Source organism: Apteryx mantelli, chromosome 1, assembly GCF_036417845.1.
Source record: "Apteryx mantelli isolate bAptMan1 chromosome 1, bAptMan1.hap1, whole genome shotgun sequence".
NCBI classification, from domain to species: Eukaryota; Metazoa; Chordata; class Aves; order Apterygiformes; family Apterygidae; genus Apteryx; species Apteryx mantelli.
The window spans coordinates 90,322,397-90,340,179 of NC_089978.1; the positions used below are offsets into that span (position 1 = coordinate 90,322,397).

The 17,783-nt window shown below is 35.0% G+C and overlaps 1 protein-coding gene across 3 annotated transcripts in view; it reads left to right on the forward strand.

The window, feature by feature from the left end:
- The window catches only part of POLA1 (DNA polymerase alpha 1, catalytic subunit), a 216,034-nt gene that overhangs the window by 96,351 nt on the left and 101,900 nt on the right, over nt 1-17,783 (forward strand). For 2 of the 3 annotated variants that reach the window (XM_067297476.1, XM_067297486.1), the window contains exons 33-34: nt 2,952-3,133; nt 4,843-4,974. In XM_067297476.1, the coding sequence (XP_067153577.1) occupies nt 2,952-3,133; nt 4,843-4,974 (314 nt within the window). Of the gene's footprint in view, nt 1-2,951; nt 3,134-4,842; nt 4,975-15,905; nt 15,957-17,783 lie in introns of those variants that run through there. The other variant, XM_067297496.1, reaches the window with a different exon arrangement.

A 17,783-nucleotide genomic window follows, 5' to 3' on the forward strand; every position in this document is an offset into this window, starting at 1 on the left:
GAGGCTTTGCTTTCTCTTCACCACTCACTTTATCATCTTGAGAGAGTGCAGGAGTAGCAGAGAGTGGGCATTCTGAAAAAAACGATCTGCAGAAATTTTAATTTGAAAATACTCTGACTAGAAAAATATATTTTACCTTTTTTCAGCTTCTTAAATGACATTCTTGCTTGCTAGTTAATAAATGTCTTAATTATATTACAATAATCAGGAACAACTTCTGGAACTTTCTTGTATTATTTACTTCTATTGTGCCAACTTGATCTGCATGCTTTTTTAATTGTTATACTTTTTTTCTTTGTCATGCATGCAACTTGGCAATTTTTGTGAGGCCCGAAAGCCTGCCTGTGTGCAGATAATTTACTAATAGTCCCAGAAGTGTTTTATGTTCTAGTAAGTCAAAGTCCCTTTGATTTTTCTCAATGTCATGTAAAAAATAAGAGTTCAAAGAGGTTAATTGCTTAAAGTCTCTTTCTCTTCATTTTTAAAAAATTGCAAAAAACATATTTTTATTTCCATCCATTAGATATTCCCTGTTTTGTTTATCAAATAGGGTAGTATGACCAGCATGACCTGTTGCAAGAGGATACAAGTTGGTGTACTGAAATGGATTAATTGAACCAACTAACTGTCCCTGAAAGGACATAATAGCTAAAATAGGTCCCAATTCCACCAGATAATGAAGGTAGGCATGTGCTTTAAAAGCCTAAGTTGTAGTCCCTTTGAATTCACTGGGGCTGTTTGCATACCAGAAGTTAGGTGTACACTTGAATCATCACAATATTTTTCAAGTTGTTTTCTCCAGCCAGAATAGCTAAGAAAGTTCTGAAATAAGTGTGGTTTAGATTCTACTAACAAAGAAATATTTTGCTCTGTTAAATTATTGCCAAATGTCCATGTGCTTATTTGCTCTCACCGTTTTTGACTGGATAGTGGGAAGCTACAGTTGACTGAAAGACAAAACATAACTCCTTTATATTTTGTTTAGTGAAATATTTTGCTCTACTATCTTTTGGAAAACAAGATAGATTTCTGACTGAATATTTGATAGGATCTGTATCATAAAGTTGCAATGATCTTTTTTCATTCCACTTCTGAATTCACACCAAAGTGAGAATATTTGTGTTTACCATTAGTGTCTTAGATCCAACCTACTGCATATTTCAGTTGATTTTTGGTCTTTCCCATTTGCAAAATCTTAATATTTAACAACACTCAAGTCCCCTTGCTAAAACTTTTATCTACTGTATATTTGTTGCAGAATATATTTTTTCTTTTTTAAAAGAGCAAATATATTACCAACCATTTTTTCCCCCTCCAACACCCCCCCCCTCCGAGTCTCTTTTAAGGCACTATATATATTAGAGTGTACAGTGTGCTATTAGGAATGTTTTTTGCTTTGCTTGCTCTTCTTTTTAAAGAATAGAGTAAAACTGTATTAAAAGTTTAAGAATCTCTTTGAGATGAAATGTGACCCTTATGCATTGACATCTTTCTTTTGATAAAATTAAAATTGGAAAGAACGATTACATTTTTAGTGAAAATCCTTTTTTATCAAGGACCAGTTGAACTTTTTTGGCAATGGAATTCTTTCTTTCTCTTCCTTGAATTTGTTTTATTTTATGCTTGTAGTTTAGAATAGTGATAATAAAATCACAAATATCAAACCTTTTCTGTAAAGATAGTCTTTATCTACCTGTATAACACAATTGATTTGTAAGTGTGATAATATTTAAATAGATAAACTGAATATTTTTTCCCAGAGATTTTCTTTAGGTCTTTCAGTACTGTATGGTAAGGTTAAGAAGCGTTTTAAAATCTAACTTCATTTCCTATTTGTAATTTTTTCTAATTTTTTCTATAGTGTTGTTACATTTGTTATTGAAGTTTACACATGATGTAGGGTAATACATGGTAATCTTTTGCTTGGCTTAATTAGCTTATGTTAAAAAAAATTTCTCAGTGTTTCCTTTGATCTTTTTCATATTAATAGTAATGTAAGCCATGGTTTCCTAAACATTTTCCTGTATATGCTCGTTAGATTATATTTTTTTCTGGAATGTGCTGTTTTTCCAGATTTTTAAAATTATAGATGGAATAAATGGACTTTTAAAAGATTGAGCATGACAAAGAATGACCAAAAATGTGAATTTTTCTTAAGTTTACTTTGGCAGTCTTGTTCCTAGGGCAGTGAACTTGGGGCTTGCTTGCTTGCTTGCTTATTTATTCATTTGCGGTCGAATCAGTATTTTTAGAATCGCTTTTGTATATTTATTTGTTTAAATTCTTGAGTTCTGGCACTGAAAAATAAAGCAGTTTGTCTCCAGCGCTGTCGTTCTAAATGCTGCTGCTGCTGAATTTTAACCAGTGCATTAGATTGAAACCTACATGCTGTTAACCACTGAGCCAAAATGAAATCGACCACTGCATTGAAATCAGAGTTGGCAGTTGTGTGTGGACTTGAAGGAGTTGGTAATAGTAGTGCACCCGCGTTTCTTTAATGGGGTTTTTATTCTCTGTTTTCGGTTTTAATGGTGCCATTTTGATTTAAAGACTGTTTCTTAATAACGATGCACATTTTTATTGAAATATTTTCAATGAAACTTAAGAAGAAAATAACAATAAAGCCATCCATTAGGAGTGGGTTTCCTCAGAAACAAAATGTTCTGTTGCATAGTCCCATGATAATGCAATGTGCTTGTTTTATTTATAAAGCAATCTTGCATAAGAAGATAAGCAGACAATTTCTTCATGTTTCATGAACTTTCATTAGTGGTTAAAAATTGTAAAATGTCTTTATGTATTATAAAGGGTTTTTTTTGTAAGAATAGATTTTTTTAGCTTCTGAATTTACATTTTGTAACTTTTGCATCTGCTTTACCAAGCCTGTAAAAAGTAAGCCTACTTGCATGGTTGACCTCTTAGTATTTGAAATTTTTATTCCTTATTAATAGGACTGGATCCCTCCCAATTCAGAGTCCATCACCATTACCAAAAAGATGAGGAGAATGATGCCTTGCTTGGTGGCCCAGCTCAGCTCACTGATGAGGAGAAATATAGGGATTGTGAGAGATTCAAGTTTTGCTGCCCCAAATGCGGAACAGAAAATATTTATGACAATGTCTTTGATGGTTCGGTTAGTTTCTTTTTTTGTCTCATTTCTGCTCATTCGTGAGGAGGAAAATACGTGCAGAAAAAAGAGCTTTTCAGATGAGATTCATATGATGCAGGAGAAGATACCATATTGTTGTAGTCCTGTTATTTATAACTTAGGAACAGAAATTTGCTGATAGGACAGTGCTGAAATGTTTATCCCATTTTTGTATTTCAGCTGGGAACATTGTAGTCTAGGAGAACATGTGAGATTATCTTGCTTCATTAATCTGTTTGCCCTCATTCATGAATGATTGTTACTGTAACTTTTAAGGAATCCTTATCTTAACACCTTAGTAACTTGCAGTTCTCTGTTTAATGAAACCTTCTTACAGCAATGGCAATTTCTTATCCTAAATCATATTAATTGGAATGGAGTGTTTTTAAAATTTGTGTTTATCTTCTTACATCCCACTTCCATTCTTGACGGAAGGTTTTTCTGCATTATCTTTCCTTCTGTCTTTGTATATTGAACATAAAAAGTCATAAGGTTACATTCTTGTTGAGAAGTTCTGCCAAAAAATGTATCTCTGACCTTGGATCACAACTTGAAATAGGGCCAAGTATTTAACTCTACAGCGATGTTATGCATGTATTAGTCATTGGCAAATTAGCAAGCTTCAGAGTAGTGAAAACCTTGAAAATGAAAGCAAATAAATCTTTTATCTAAATTAAAAGTAATTATTTTAAGTTAATTTGGACAAACAGCAGATGTTTCACATTTTTTTCGAATCAAAATAAAGCAGTCTTTGGAAGCAAGTAAGAGGAAAAGACAGACGCAAATCGAGCAATACTTTGTAAATCCTTGACTTTTGTTCATTACAGCTGTAAATAAGATAGTTAATTGCATGGAGGCTTGACAAATTGCAGATGGGCTAGCTGTAAAGAATTGGATGTCAAACTTTTTTTTTTTTTTTAAGCAAATTTCCACCTGGAATTTGGGGGGGGGGGGGAGTTAAGCCAAGACGGATCAGAAAAGCTTAGATGTTAAGCCTTAACTAGAAAGAAAGTTTTGTAAAATTTTTATGACTATCCAACCCATCAGGATGTTACTTTAATGAGAATTCTATCACCTTGATTTTAGCTGTTCACACATTACTTCTAGAAACTGAAGTTTTAATTTCAGGCATTCTGAAGGTTTTGGGTCAATGAGAACTTTTAAGAGCTATTCTTTGCATTTGGGGAAAATAAAATATTATCACTTCATTCTGGTTTAATGAGGTTTATATTTGTAGCCCTGTTGGTAATTTCTTAATTGATACCTTTAAGGTTGATTTCAGTGTTCTGATCAGTCAGCTTGGACAAAACTTTTGTGTCCTTGATAAAACGATAAACCAGTGTTGTGTTGTTTGGCAGGGGGGTGACTTGTCCATAGATTAATCTTTTATTCAGCATCACTTGTGGAATGATCTATTTTGCGGTCGATGAAGGGGTATGTTCCCCAAAAGGCCTTTCAATAAGAAGAGAATGGAAAAACTGTATGTTGTATTAGAGAGGTCCTTATGGATGTGTGACCAACTGTGATGGGAGGAAAGAAGGTCCAAGTTTTAGAGATGTAATTAAAAAAAAATACTATTCTTTTTAAAAATTGTGTCCTATGTCTATGTAGGTACTTCATACACAAATGGCTGTGATGACTTAGGTGCCATCATCTGCTGACATGATGAACTGTTTCTAAACTTCTGTTTTCAGGGGCGGTTTATTGAACCCAGCTTGCAAAGGTGCAGTAAGAGTGAATGTGAGGAGCCTCCTTTCAACTATGTGGTTCAAATGAACAACAAATTACTGTTGGATATTAGACGATACCTAAGAAAATATTATAATGTAAGTATTCAGAAAATATTCTGCAATATGAATAGCGTTTTCCAAGGGGTGCTGTGTAATGTAGGGCCTGTTTTCACAGCTCTCAGGCCATCAGACATCAGTTTTGAAGGAAGTGGTAGTATTGGGTGGTCAGAACCTTTGAATCAAAGTCTTGGGTATACACCAAAAATCTAAATTGTTTTTGAAAATTTGGCCTGTAAATGAATGGCGTGCTTAATTCATAGTTCATTTTCTTAAGTATTAAAAGGTATATTTTGCAGAGAGCTACAGTGCTAATAATTTGTCCTAGTAAGTTTAATTATAGTTTAATATTAAATGTGCATTTTGTGTTTTTTCTTCTATATTAACTTCTATTGCTACTGTAGGTAAGTGTTTTCTAAGCTCTTTTTTGGGGATGTGGTAGCTTCTGAATCTATAAATACATCTTTTGAAGACCTTTGCTTCAGAAGGAGCACAAAACTTTAGCCTAGACTATTTAAATTCAGACGGTGTTTTACAAGACAGGATATTTTTCCTTTGCGTTGAAGTTGAAGGTAGATGGCTTGTACAAGTGAAGTGACCAAAATGCAAGATCTTATGTTACTCTGTTTCAGAGTGCATCTGGCTGCAAAATTATCAGTCAAATGATTTTACTATGCTATTACATTGTGTAGTGTAATGTGTATATTATATGCCAAGGTAGTATACTTACACAGATTACTTCCGTGTGAAAGTTGCTTCTGATTAACTTTTCTAGATTTTATGGATGTACATTATGATACTACACAATGCCAAGCGCTAAGTAATTTTTGGCCTACAAAGAGCTAGAAAACATTATGAGCATCAGATGTGCAATAGTAAACTTGGTGAATGAAGGAAGATACATTTGAGGACAGGAAAAATTATTATTACAGATAAGGGTGAAAAGCTGTGTAATATTTTACTGTCTTCTCCATTTTTTATAACGCCAAGCTGTGAATCAAACTATGAAATATTTCAATATTGAACATTATAGTTTGGTTTACATTGTATTAAAATCTATTAAATATCTTATTATATGGTACATAGGATAATAATGTGTCCTTCAAAAGGAATTTATGTGTCCTTGTAAGTGAAAGCATTATTAACTTGGTTATGTTTTTAGTACTGAGAATTAAGTTTTAACTTGGTTAGTTAAAATAATAAGGTTTAAAATTACTTTTTGACTTTGGAATACATTCAGGCTCTGGAAATGTGAGATTATTTTTGTTGTCAGAAGTAACTTCCAAATGGGACAATAATTTTCATTTAGAAAAAGGACTTTCCACTGAGTTGGGTGAGAAAACTTTTTGTCCTGTTAGCTCTTAGAAAAGCAGGTGCTGGGAGTTTTAGTTTATTCCTTTCATCACGTCCTTGTAGTGGTTGTATAACAGCTAGAGTCGAAATTCATCAAATGAGTGTTTGCACTAACATATATAATCCCATAAGCTATAACATCATACCCAGAAATAGTGTGCAGAAGAGTTGTCTGAGCAAAACCTTTGTGAAACTTTGAGGTTTTTGTTTAGCAGTCTGCCATTGTAGTGGTTGCATCTAAAGGACACAAAAGTATTGATTTAAAATAGGCAAATAAATCATTTAAGTTTATGTCACTCCATTTATTCTGATTTTATTTATTTTTAGATATTACTGTTATTTGTACATTGGTCAAATAGCAGATAATACAAAAACAGAACTGTGAAAATGATTTTTTTTTTTTAATAGTGATATACCTTTTATTTTTGCCTATAGCTTTATCAAGAGCCTTTTGGCCTGATCCTCAGCTCACTGAAATGAATAGGTTTACTTTTTTCAGTAAGCTTTGAATCAGGCTTTAAGTGTGTAAGACCATTGCATGTTGTTTCCTTTAATCTATTGAAATGCTTTTATATATAGCCATGTAAATTTATGGCGGGGAAAACTGTGATAAAATCTAAATAAAGTATAAAACCTACTTGCCATTTTTGGCATGTGAAGCTGATAGATAAATAAATGTAATGATGATTTACTTTCTTGCTTTAAAAAGATGCACACCTAAGTGTGTAAATAGAATTTTGTAAGCCTGCTACAATCCCATTGTTTTTATAAATTACTCACCTTTGTGTAAAGTTTTCTGTTTCTCTGATCGTTTTTCCCCATTAAACATTGAGTGTTTTATATCTTCCTTGTGAAACCATTGTATCTACCATTGCTCCAGCATTTATGAATTTCTTAATAGTATTAAGATATATCAGTTTTGATAATCTTACTCCTAACTGTAAATATATTGAGTAATCTAAGAAATGACATGCAAAGATTTTAGTTCTTTTCAGAGATGCATTATTCTCTGAAAGATTGATCTTGTTTTTCTTTTTTTTTTTTTAATTCTGCTTCAGAAGAGCAAATAGATGAAAAGAGAGAAATGCTAGCTAATCTAAATTGGGAAATGAAGAGGGCTTTTTTAAGCATGAAAATTTCATCATCTTGTCAGCTGGCAGAATGCCTGCTGTGTGGATTCACAAAGGCTAAGAATTACACTTTCATGAAATTTTCCTCACTAACTGCCCTGGTTAATTTGAAAGATAACCCACTGTTCTAATTCATTCCTCAATTGGGCGGTGCAGGTTTTATCTTTGATCTGACAAAGCATTTGTGTTAATCGTTTTGGCCCTCTACTAGACACTCTTGGGATTGTGCTTTTACAATAAATGTGTCTGTGATAGCTCTTTAGTCTATTATACTTACAATAGATCCATAGAACTGGTAATTAATTCTGTACTGCTTTGGAAATGGGGAAGAATAGGTGTAGCTCTGTCAAGTGCTGCTGGGAAGTTTGTTTAGCTAGTTCATTTCTGAAGTGTTACCCTCAGCTATCAATGAAACATCCATGCTAGAGAATGGGTGAAGGCTGAAACGTGCAAGCGTAAATGGAAAAACTGGCCAACTTTTATGCTAAGAATAGTGTAATTTCTTGTATAGTAACAGTATCTAATTATTATGATGGAAATTGTTTTGTTTCCAGCTTGAATACTCAAATACTCATTTTTGAGAGTTTGATAATTGAATGCTAACTGGGCAATCACATTTTTAAAAAGCCCTGTAAACATGAGTATTCACATTCATAAAAATGAATCCCGTATCTTATTCAGCTGTTGAGATGGGAAGGTTACCAACTTAAAAAGAACTGAATTAAAAATAACCTATATTGTATGTATCATTTGAGCAATATCAAAATTTATACTAAACTGTTTAGACTGTGAATTTGTTATCCCTGAATCACCATTTTTTGTCTTGTTTTCAAATATACACCTGTGGCATTAGTAGTATCTTTACAGGCGAAAATTTGTTTTTATATAGATGCTTTTTATATGCTCTTTGATTAATAATGTATAACATCTCTAGATCTGTTCATACTTTTTAAAATGCATAAAATGATGCAAACCTTAACAGGGATAAAAAATATTGAACAAATATTTATCCAGCCTGTATTGTGCTATGTTTTTATTTTACAGTCTTTTTCTCCTGGACAACTCTAACCCACAGACAGAAGTGAGTTTGAAGGCTATTGAACACTGCTAAATAACTTTGTATTGTTCCGCTGCGAAAATTCAGTGTTCAGTAGCCCTCAAAATTTCTCATTTCTTACCTGTGGTGGGGTGGTCTACTGCTTGCACATTAGGTCACAGTATAAAAGCATGTTGGTACACTGGTTCAAGATTTTTGAATTATTATTTTTATATATATATTACTGTTGTGGTTATTGTATATATTCTCAGGTTTTGCATTAGTATTTTGTGCATTTAAAAAGGTAAAAGATTGGTAAGCAAGGTAATATTGTAAGAGGCAATAAAATTCACATAGGTTTGGGGATAGCATGGCATATTTGCTTAACAGAACAAAGATAACAGGGCTGGTTGTGAACCTGGAATCTCCCACACTGCAATCAAGTGTATTGCCAACAACCCACAGGTGAACACCACATGAACAGGTGAAAATATGATTGTAAATGATGGTGATGACTTTTGTAATCATGTTCTCGTAAACAGTCATGAATTGGAAGCTTCTTTGTTTGGTGGTTATGTTGGGATAAGAGGTTTCTTTAGAGTGGGAGAAAGGTGCTTGGTAGTGGCAGTAGTTCAGTATTTTAAATACTTTTGTGCTGGTGTACTAGGGATATATGGGCATGTGATGAACAGTATGTAGAGCCAGAAAATACAAGGAGGTGAGGTACCGGTTGGTGGTGGTAGGCACAATCGGATTGCTAGGATATGCTGTCCAAATAACTCCAATGATTATTCTGAGAAGTATTTTATGTAAACGCATTTCTGAATCTTTTTCAAGTTTGAAATTACATCACTGTGGTTTGGGTTCAGATATACAAAAACTGAGACGTTTATTCTTAGTATTGAAAGCTTCCAAGTCAAGCCAGAAGGGAAAGCAATGGGAGTGAAAGATAAAAGATTAATGTGGTTCCATTCACAGCTTCTCCCAAGAGAGGGAAGGGAAGCTGGCATCAGATTCTCAAGATTTTTCTCCACCCCTCCACAGTAGCATCTTCTCACTCTTTCCTTGTTTGAGGCCAACAAATGGGTTGTATTTAAAACTATGTTTTGGTTAACCAGGAGAAATCATAAATATCTTGGTTACTGAAGAAACAGAGCAATCAGTATGCTACTATGTGAAAGCAGTATATGTCTGTCTTTGCTGATGTAATTTACACTTATTGAATAATAGAAGATAACCTTTGGTCACCATGTATAGTGCATTTTGGGGATGAGTAAGCAGTTATTTGTCACAGCATTCATAGCATCTATTAGCTAGAATTGATTCACTTTTACAGGGCAGATCATGGAGGAGTTACAGTAAAGGAATTGTTTGTTTTAGACTTACAGCATCAATATGATTTTTAGCGAAGTGTTTCAAAGTAGTGATCGATATGTCTTTACAAAAGGTTTAACTCTTTTCATTGGATTTTACTAGCCATGACAGACATGCATCCATCTCACTGATGGCTGAGTGAAACTGAGTGTGACTTTATGCCCTCAGAATTTCAGCCATTGAGAGTGAGGGAACATCAGCAAGGGAGTCGTATCTGTTTGCTGTTGGCTTTTCAAGTGCTGAGGCCATGATCAGGTACATTGCCAGAGAAGATTCTTAATGACACTAGAGATATATCTGTTTGTTGTAGAAAAGGTTCCCCAGGCTGCCCACCGCTTGGAACAAGTTCTAAGAAATGGGTCTTGGTGCAACAGACTAAAACTAAGCTTGTCAGTGGCAACTTGTGTGTGCCACTAAGTGTGTAAGGTTTAGATGATTGAATTACTCTGATAACAAGACATTGTTGCCTTCAGAGGATTACAGAAAGCACTATCTTTGAAGATACTCTGTTGAAACTGATCTGTTGCCCCAGCAGAAGCAATGAGGAGTTTTGACAGCACTTGGAGAGCATGTTAATGTTGTAATATAGAGATTTGGTTGCAGCTCTGTGTATCTGAGTTAGCCCTGAGTTAACCAAAAGTATGTAGCTTTAGTGTACTAATAACAGTAGTTGTTACAAGACTCAGTAGCAAGGACTTAAAATCTTGGGTGGATCTGTGCAACCTAAGTCCACCAGAATTACATTACTAGTAGTGCCTGAGCAAGCCACTTTTAGAAGGAGTGAGCAAGCATACTCTCCTTTGATACCTTGGATTGACAAAGTGCTATGGATGTTATATAGCATTATAGGATTCACATTTTCTGAGACTGTTTTAATAACAAGTAGTGAATCACAAGGGGATTCATAACAAATCACTGATGATGAAAGGATCAAATTTCCATGTTTGTCATTCTTCTTATAGTAGTTTTTGAGATATCCATTTTTAAGTCTGTTTAGATTTTTGCTATGTTTAGTGAAAATTTGAATGCAGTTTTGAATGGAAAAGGATCCCACTAGCCTGTAATTAATCTGAGATATGACAAGGAGCAGAAGTCCAGCTAAACTAATTAAAATTTAAAGTAGGTCTAAAACCACCAATTATCATTGAATTTTGATACAGTTAATGCCTTATGTCTAACTTGGAACAAAAAATGAGCAAAATCTCAAACAATAAATTAAGTCCATATTACTTCTATGGAAACTCTTAATATTAGAGAACACGTAACCAGCTTGCTAGGAGATGACACAAAAGATTGTCTGTTGATCTTGAGTACTTGATGCTGGTTGATGTGTGAGTAACTAGCAATACTTACAGCTCCCAAACAGCTGTTTCAGCTTGCATCCCTCAGGAGAATCAAAGTTCAGTTATGAACCTGAGGAGACCACACTTTCCCTGGACATCTTTCTTTCCGCAAAGACGAATTGATTTGACATTTGTGACCTAAAAATAATGTGGTTATCAGAAATGTTTTCTTAGGAGTTGCTAAAGATAAAGAAATCCATGGTTCAACACTGATTTTAAGAAGTTAAAACATCTTACCTTAAGCCTTTTGATTAAGCACTAAAGTGGGTTTATCTGTGTAATTCAGAGTTGAGTGGGCTTATAAGAGAACAAAATACGGAATGTTTTCTAATAATGGTATGAAATTATGAAGTTGTAAATATACAACTTTAAATGTAAATATATCTTCTGTATATATTTTTGTTTGTTGCTCTCTTCTGTAATTTGCTTTCCTGAAAATTACTGAATAACAAAACAATGGGGTTGGAAGGGGGGACAGAGGATGGATACACTGAAAGCTTCTGCTACGTTTTCGTCAGCATGCTTTCCTTAGCATTGTAGGGGTGGGTCTTGTAGGTATTTATTTTTCCCCACTCTTGGCTGTTAAAAGATTTATTTGCATTTTCTGGTTTAAAGGAGTTAAAACTATCAAAACATATTTCCACTAGCTTCTAGTCACTATTCCACTTCTTAGTAAGATGCTTTTCTATAAAATTAAATGAGCTATTCCTTAAGTAAAGAGATTCCAGTATTAGAAATCTCATCATATGCAGGGTTTGTGCCTAGAAGGTTATTTCAAAAACTTATTTTCAACTTAATTTAAACAGCTATTTAGTTCTTATGAGTTTTGATGCTGAAAAGAGGGAATGGGTGAATGTTTAAGCATTCAAGGATTGAACAGATCAACAGCGTAGTTCAAACTTTTCAGCTATAACATTTCTTTTATTCTAGGAGGAGACAACAGTGTCAATTCTAGCAATTCTTTTTTTTCTGTGCTCTTTATTATACTGTTAGGATTGCCATTTGTTGCTCTTCTTGACTCATGAAATTATGAAGACCTGTGCTTCTGCAGGTTTATTTAAATTTAGGAGAAACAGACTTAAGAAGTTTTGGATCATCTGGGATTCAAAGGAGATGTTACTGCTTGTAAAATAAGAATGTTCCCACCTGCTGAGAGAAATCGCAAAACAGCTTTACATTAGACATGGTTTCATAAAAGGGTTTTGCATTTGCTTCACTGTCCTGTTCAGAAGTCAAGGTCATAGTAAGTGCTACCCTGTCTCTATTTTCTACAGAACATCAGTATTTCCTTCAGTGGATATATGCAAATTATTTTTTTTATCCTCAAGTGTTAAGAAGATAACTGCTTTGTATGCCTGCTCTGGAAGATACTGTGATTTGGATGCAGAATCTTGCTCTAAGGTATAGTCAGATACTGAGGCTGTGTGCAACAGATGTTGGCCCATTCAGAGCATCCTATCTGTAGGTCTTTGTGAAGAGTCCTTGAAGCTTATCAGTCAGGTTGGCTAGATTTGTCTTCAGATTATCTTTCATTAAATAGCATCTGCTGACAGACTTTACCACTACTTTTTTTCCTAAACTGTAAACATGAGTTACTCTATTCTTTTTATTCATCAATACATGTTTTATGATACCGTCTTTTTTTGCAAAATGAGCTTGGAGAATTGGCAACTCTACCTGTGCTGCACTCCCCTGTGTTCTGTGGTGGCACACTGTGTTAAAGGCCCTTTTATTGCTAAAGATGAACCTCCCCTCCCTGTTTCCATGTCATGCTGAAGATTATTGTCTCTTCAGTCTGCCCACAGCTGTAGCAAGTACAGAAGAAAGGGAGGGGGGAAAAAAAAAAGCTATATAGTTCTGTGAAAACTGTTACAGCAGCTAAATGACAAAGACTACTTGTCTTGGATAGCTGGAGCTCTTCAGATGAAAGATGATCAAGTATCTTTAGCCTGATAGATTGTGTTATGTTTTGAATCCACATATATACAAGAAAAAGACATTTCTGAGGTTTTCCAAATGTATCCCAGATTCCTACATGAAAATTAAGACTCTGCAGAATTTGACAACTGGATTTTTTTATTTCTGAACAAAATCATCATCATTGTGTAGCATCTGCAAGACAGGCATCAAAAATCCGCATGGCTATCAGTAAAGATCTCTAGGCAGAGATGTTTATGCAGTGACTGCACACTTTGCCTCTAAAAATAAAAAATAAAATAGTTTTACAATTATAGTAGACATTCTGCATGTTTGCGTCTTTATTTTCAACCTCCTGTAGAAGAATATGAACAAAACCTTGATGTTTGAAGATCAGTTTGTTTTTATACTGGACTGGAAAGCAATACTACATTTGTCTTGTCTTTTACTTTCTGTATTGGTAGTTAATGCATGGTTCCAATGTGGAAGACAGGGAGTATGAACAAGAGTGGATTTCTTTAGTTAATCCACACAGTCAGCAACAATATCATCCCAGAGGCTTCTTTAACTGGCACTTTTTCTTGTGCTCTTTATTCTTCACCACTTGTCACACCGTGTCTTTGAAGACTATACACATGTGCTTGTCAAAGAGAGAATTTTTGTAATAGCCAGCTTTCCTTTCCTGATGAAAGGCCCTCAGCATACAAGTATCCTTCCTTTTCCCCTCATTTGATGGAACTCTCTGTATTATTACCTTGTGTTTGGATTATGTGTATTCTAATGTCTTTTTTCAGATGTTTGCATTAGCAATACTTATTTCTACTCTCTGTCATACCTGAGACAGATGTAGGATTGTGCATATTTTACGATTGGGATATCTTAATTATTGTTTAAATTTATAGAAGTTACTGGATTTGGAAGAATTATCTGAAAGGACAAAATAGGAGGTGGAGTCAAGTGGAAGTGTATCCTCATCAACTCTGCAGTCAGCCTCCATTCCTTTGAGTGCGAGGCAACCCAGCTGTGAGGATTGCTGGCCACACTCTCATCAGAGAGAGAGAGAGAAAATTAGCAAGACAAAATTCCTCTCTATCAATCCTATCCTTACACAAATTCAGACTTCTGAGTTCCCATACGTGAGAGTGTAACTTAATTTCCAAATTACATGATGAAAGCACATCTGTCCCAAAATTAATACCTCTTGAGAATATCATAATTGTATATACTGAAAATAATTAGTATCTGTAATTTGCAAGTCATAAATGTCTAATTTTTAGCGAAGTTGTTTGTTTCCATTTAAGATAAATTCTCAATTTAATATCCAAAGCAACATTCGAATATACTACAAAGGGGCCAGAATTGTTTAAAAACAAAGAACCCCCTCACCCCCCAAAAGATCCAGACAACAAAATGGCTTATACTTAAGTGTGATGCAGAATATAATGTTACATTTTTGCAATAATTTTGTAATTCATATAATAATTTTTATTGGATAATATGCTTCCCCCCCCTTAGATTGAAGCAGTTAATGCTGGATGGTCTTGCAATAGAACTAGGAGATACCAAATAACCCATTCATATGACCATCTGTCAAGTACAAAGATTTAAGTTAGAATTTGAAATTTTGGTAAAAGTTAATTTTTTTAATCTCTGTGTGCACTTGCATATATGCACACACACGCGCACACACACACGCACACACACGCACACACACAGAGTGGCAATAAGAAGATTAATACAGTTATTCAGAAATATTAGATTGTCTTCCAGTAGTTCATGCAGTGTTGGTGATGCTTTTTTACACTATCCTTCAGCATTTCTGTGTGTGTTTTTACGCTTGTTTAAAGACAGCAATTAATCAAATTTCCCCTCCCTCTTACTGTTCTCTGTCTCTCTTTTTCTCTCTGTGATAGGGGATCAGCATTTATAGTGTCTTGTTCCTTTAATGGGGACATCTTTTGGGGATCTTTAGGTCTTTAGGCTTTTTGGTTTTGTTTTTTTGTTGTTGTTGTTTTTAATCAATGAAGTAGGAGTAGTGAAGTAAACTGACGTGTGATATGGTTCTTGAGAAAGTTTCCTGGCTGGCTAAACATAAGGTAGTTTTAGGATTAAAAACCCATAGTTTTAGGATTAAACACACCTACTTCCCCCAAGTGAAAGAGATGGAAACACCTTACAGAGAATTAATTATTCAAAATCCTGTATGTTCTGACTTGTCTTTGGAGATTTCCTAACAAGAGTAGGTCAAACATCTTAAAAACTTAGAATTAACAAAACAAGCCTATGTAATTTGCTAAGAAATAGTCAGGTTACTCTGAAGGGTTTTTTTGTTTTTTGTTTTCCAGTGTCTTCTAGTGAGTCCATTTGTGAAGGGCTTCATGAGGCTAGCGGCAAGATGCTGATAAGTCAGTAATGGGACGTTATTCAGAAAAATCTTGAGTAGCAAATACCTATTTGAGGAGAATCTGAGGTCGTAATCAAAATAAGGAAAATGATCTAGGATTTCGTAGACTTTCATAATGAGAAGCACACTGAATTGCTATATAAATTAAAGTGATGCTTTTCTAGACACAGTTCTGCACACAGGAGAGATGCCAGCATCATAAGCCAGACCTAATCTCTCATACTGGAGCAGTCAGTGTGATTACAGGCGAGTTCTTTCTCCAGAAAAGACATAAAGACAGATTTATTCCCTTCCCATCCCTCCACTCCCAGCTTAATCCTAGGTAACTTTTTAAACAAATGGATCCAGGAGGTAGGAGCTGTGTTGTTGCTCTTGAGCCACAAATCCTTCCACTTCTTGTCTTTATTTTCTAGTGATGAGACACTAAGCCAGCTGGAAGGGATCAAACATGACACAGCACTAGGAGGCCATTAAAAACTGTGTTTCAGTAGGGAAGACCTTCAATGACAAAAACAGATGACATCCTTAAAGTAAACAAACAGGTTAGTGAAAGACAAAATGCAAGATGGACCTCTCACACTATCTGTGGTAGTCTCTTCAGGTGAATTCTTTTTTTCTAATAGACTTAGTAGATTTTTTTTAGTACATTCCAACTATGCCTAAATAGCAATATTAACAAGTAAGGTTTCCTTTTTATGCCTCTTATGTTTTTAAATTTACTGGTAGTGCCATGCCTGTACAAAATAATTTAATCCTTTCACTTAAGAACTGGCATGTTGGAGCATTGTCCGGCTCAGAAGGTGATGGAGTAGACCTTTAAAAAATATTATATCTAGTGGTTAGAAACATTATAAACTCGAAAGTGTGCTCCCATTTCTGCCTCTCCCTTGAGGATTGCCCACCAGAAACTGAGGAACAGGAAATCTGTGAGTGCATGAAGAGCTACAAGAATCTGGTCCTGATGCTGGAAGTGTTAGAGCCAAATATCCATCTATCCATTTTTAGGCAGTTTCTATAGCTTTTGGAGTTTACAACATTTAGGTGATGGCATATGAGATTATTTCAGTTGCTGGTATTAAATTTCAGCTATCTCCACCAATGGCTCCAATGAACATAGATACTACATAGAATATTCTGAACCTCAGATAATGATTGTGAGCTCTTAATATAGCATCCCTCCTTCCCAGAGAAAATAAAGTCCCAGCCATTGGCTTCCACTGACGTTTCTGGAATGAAAGCAAAACTGGCACTCCAGAAGGCCCTCGGCATGAGCTTTCTCCTCCAACCTGTGAAGGAGTTCGTGTGCTGCTCTGGCAGAGCAGAGAAACTTCCTGGGGCACCAGAATCTAAAGACTGTAATCACAGTGTAGCACAGATTTTCTCCTGGTACTAAGCTTTTTCAGCTTCTGTTAGGGTTATCCTTGTGAAACGAGCACTGAACACAGCAGTATATCAGATGAGAGAGAGTCTGAAGAGTGACAGAATTGTTCCAACATCAGGGAATCTTCTGGAAGAGAGAGCAGCTTTGGTTTGGGACTAATTGCTCACCTCCATTAAAAAGAGAGGGACCAACAAGAAGTGTCAGATCTTTTACTCTCTTAGTAGGGCAGTGGATGAACTGAGCCTGGAGACTCTGGCTGATGCCTTCTTCGTCTCATCTTGTCACTTTATGTAGAACATTTAATACCTTAAGTTTTGTCTGGAGAGTGGTTAAAAGCTGAACTAAGATTATTAAAGTTTAAATTAAAATTTCTTAGTTTAGGAAAGAGGTTTGCTTGGTATTCTTTCTTTCCCTTCTCCTTCAGTGCTTATGACTGAAAATATGTAAATTCTCCAAAGTAGGGTGAAAAAAATCACTGCATTGCAGCTTATTTGGTGACAATAGCTGAGTCCACAGATAACTGCATCCAGTTGACTGAACAAAAGTGCCTGTCCTTAGAGGAGAAGCTATTGGACTACCTTTTAATCCTTTGCTAAAACATAAACTTTACTTTCGTTACTCGCAGGTACTTCACATCCCTTTTTTTTGGTTGCAGGTGATCTTAAAAAGGGTACCAAAATAATGATCTAACTTAAGGGTTTTTAAAAAAAATTCTTCCACTTTCTTGTCTCTGCTTTATTATTTTGAAGATATTGCTTTTTGCTAGAAAAACAAAATTCTGTCATGAGCTATGGAATTCATAGAAGGAAACAAATGGCTTTTTCTGGCCAGGAAAGAAGCTGTGCAAAGACTCCCTTTGTATTATAGAAGTCAGGAAAAATGTAAAAGTGTTGTAATTGGTACATCTGTC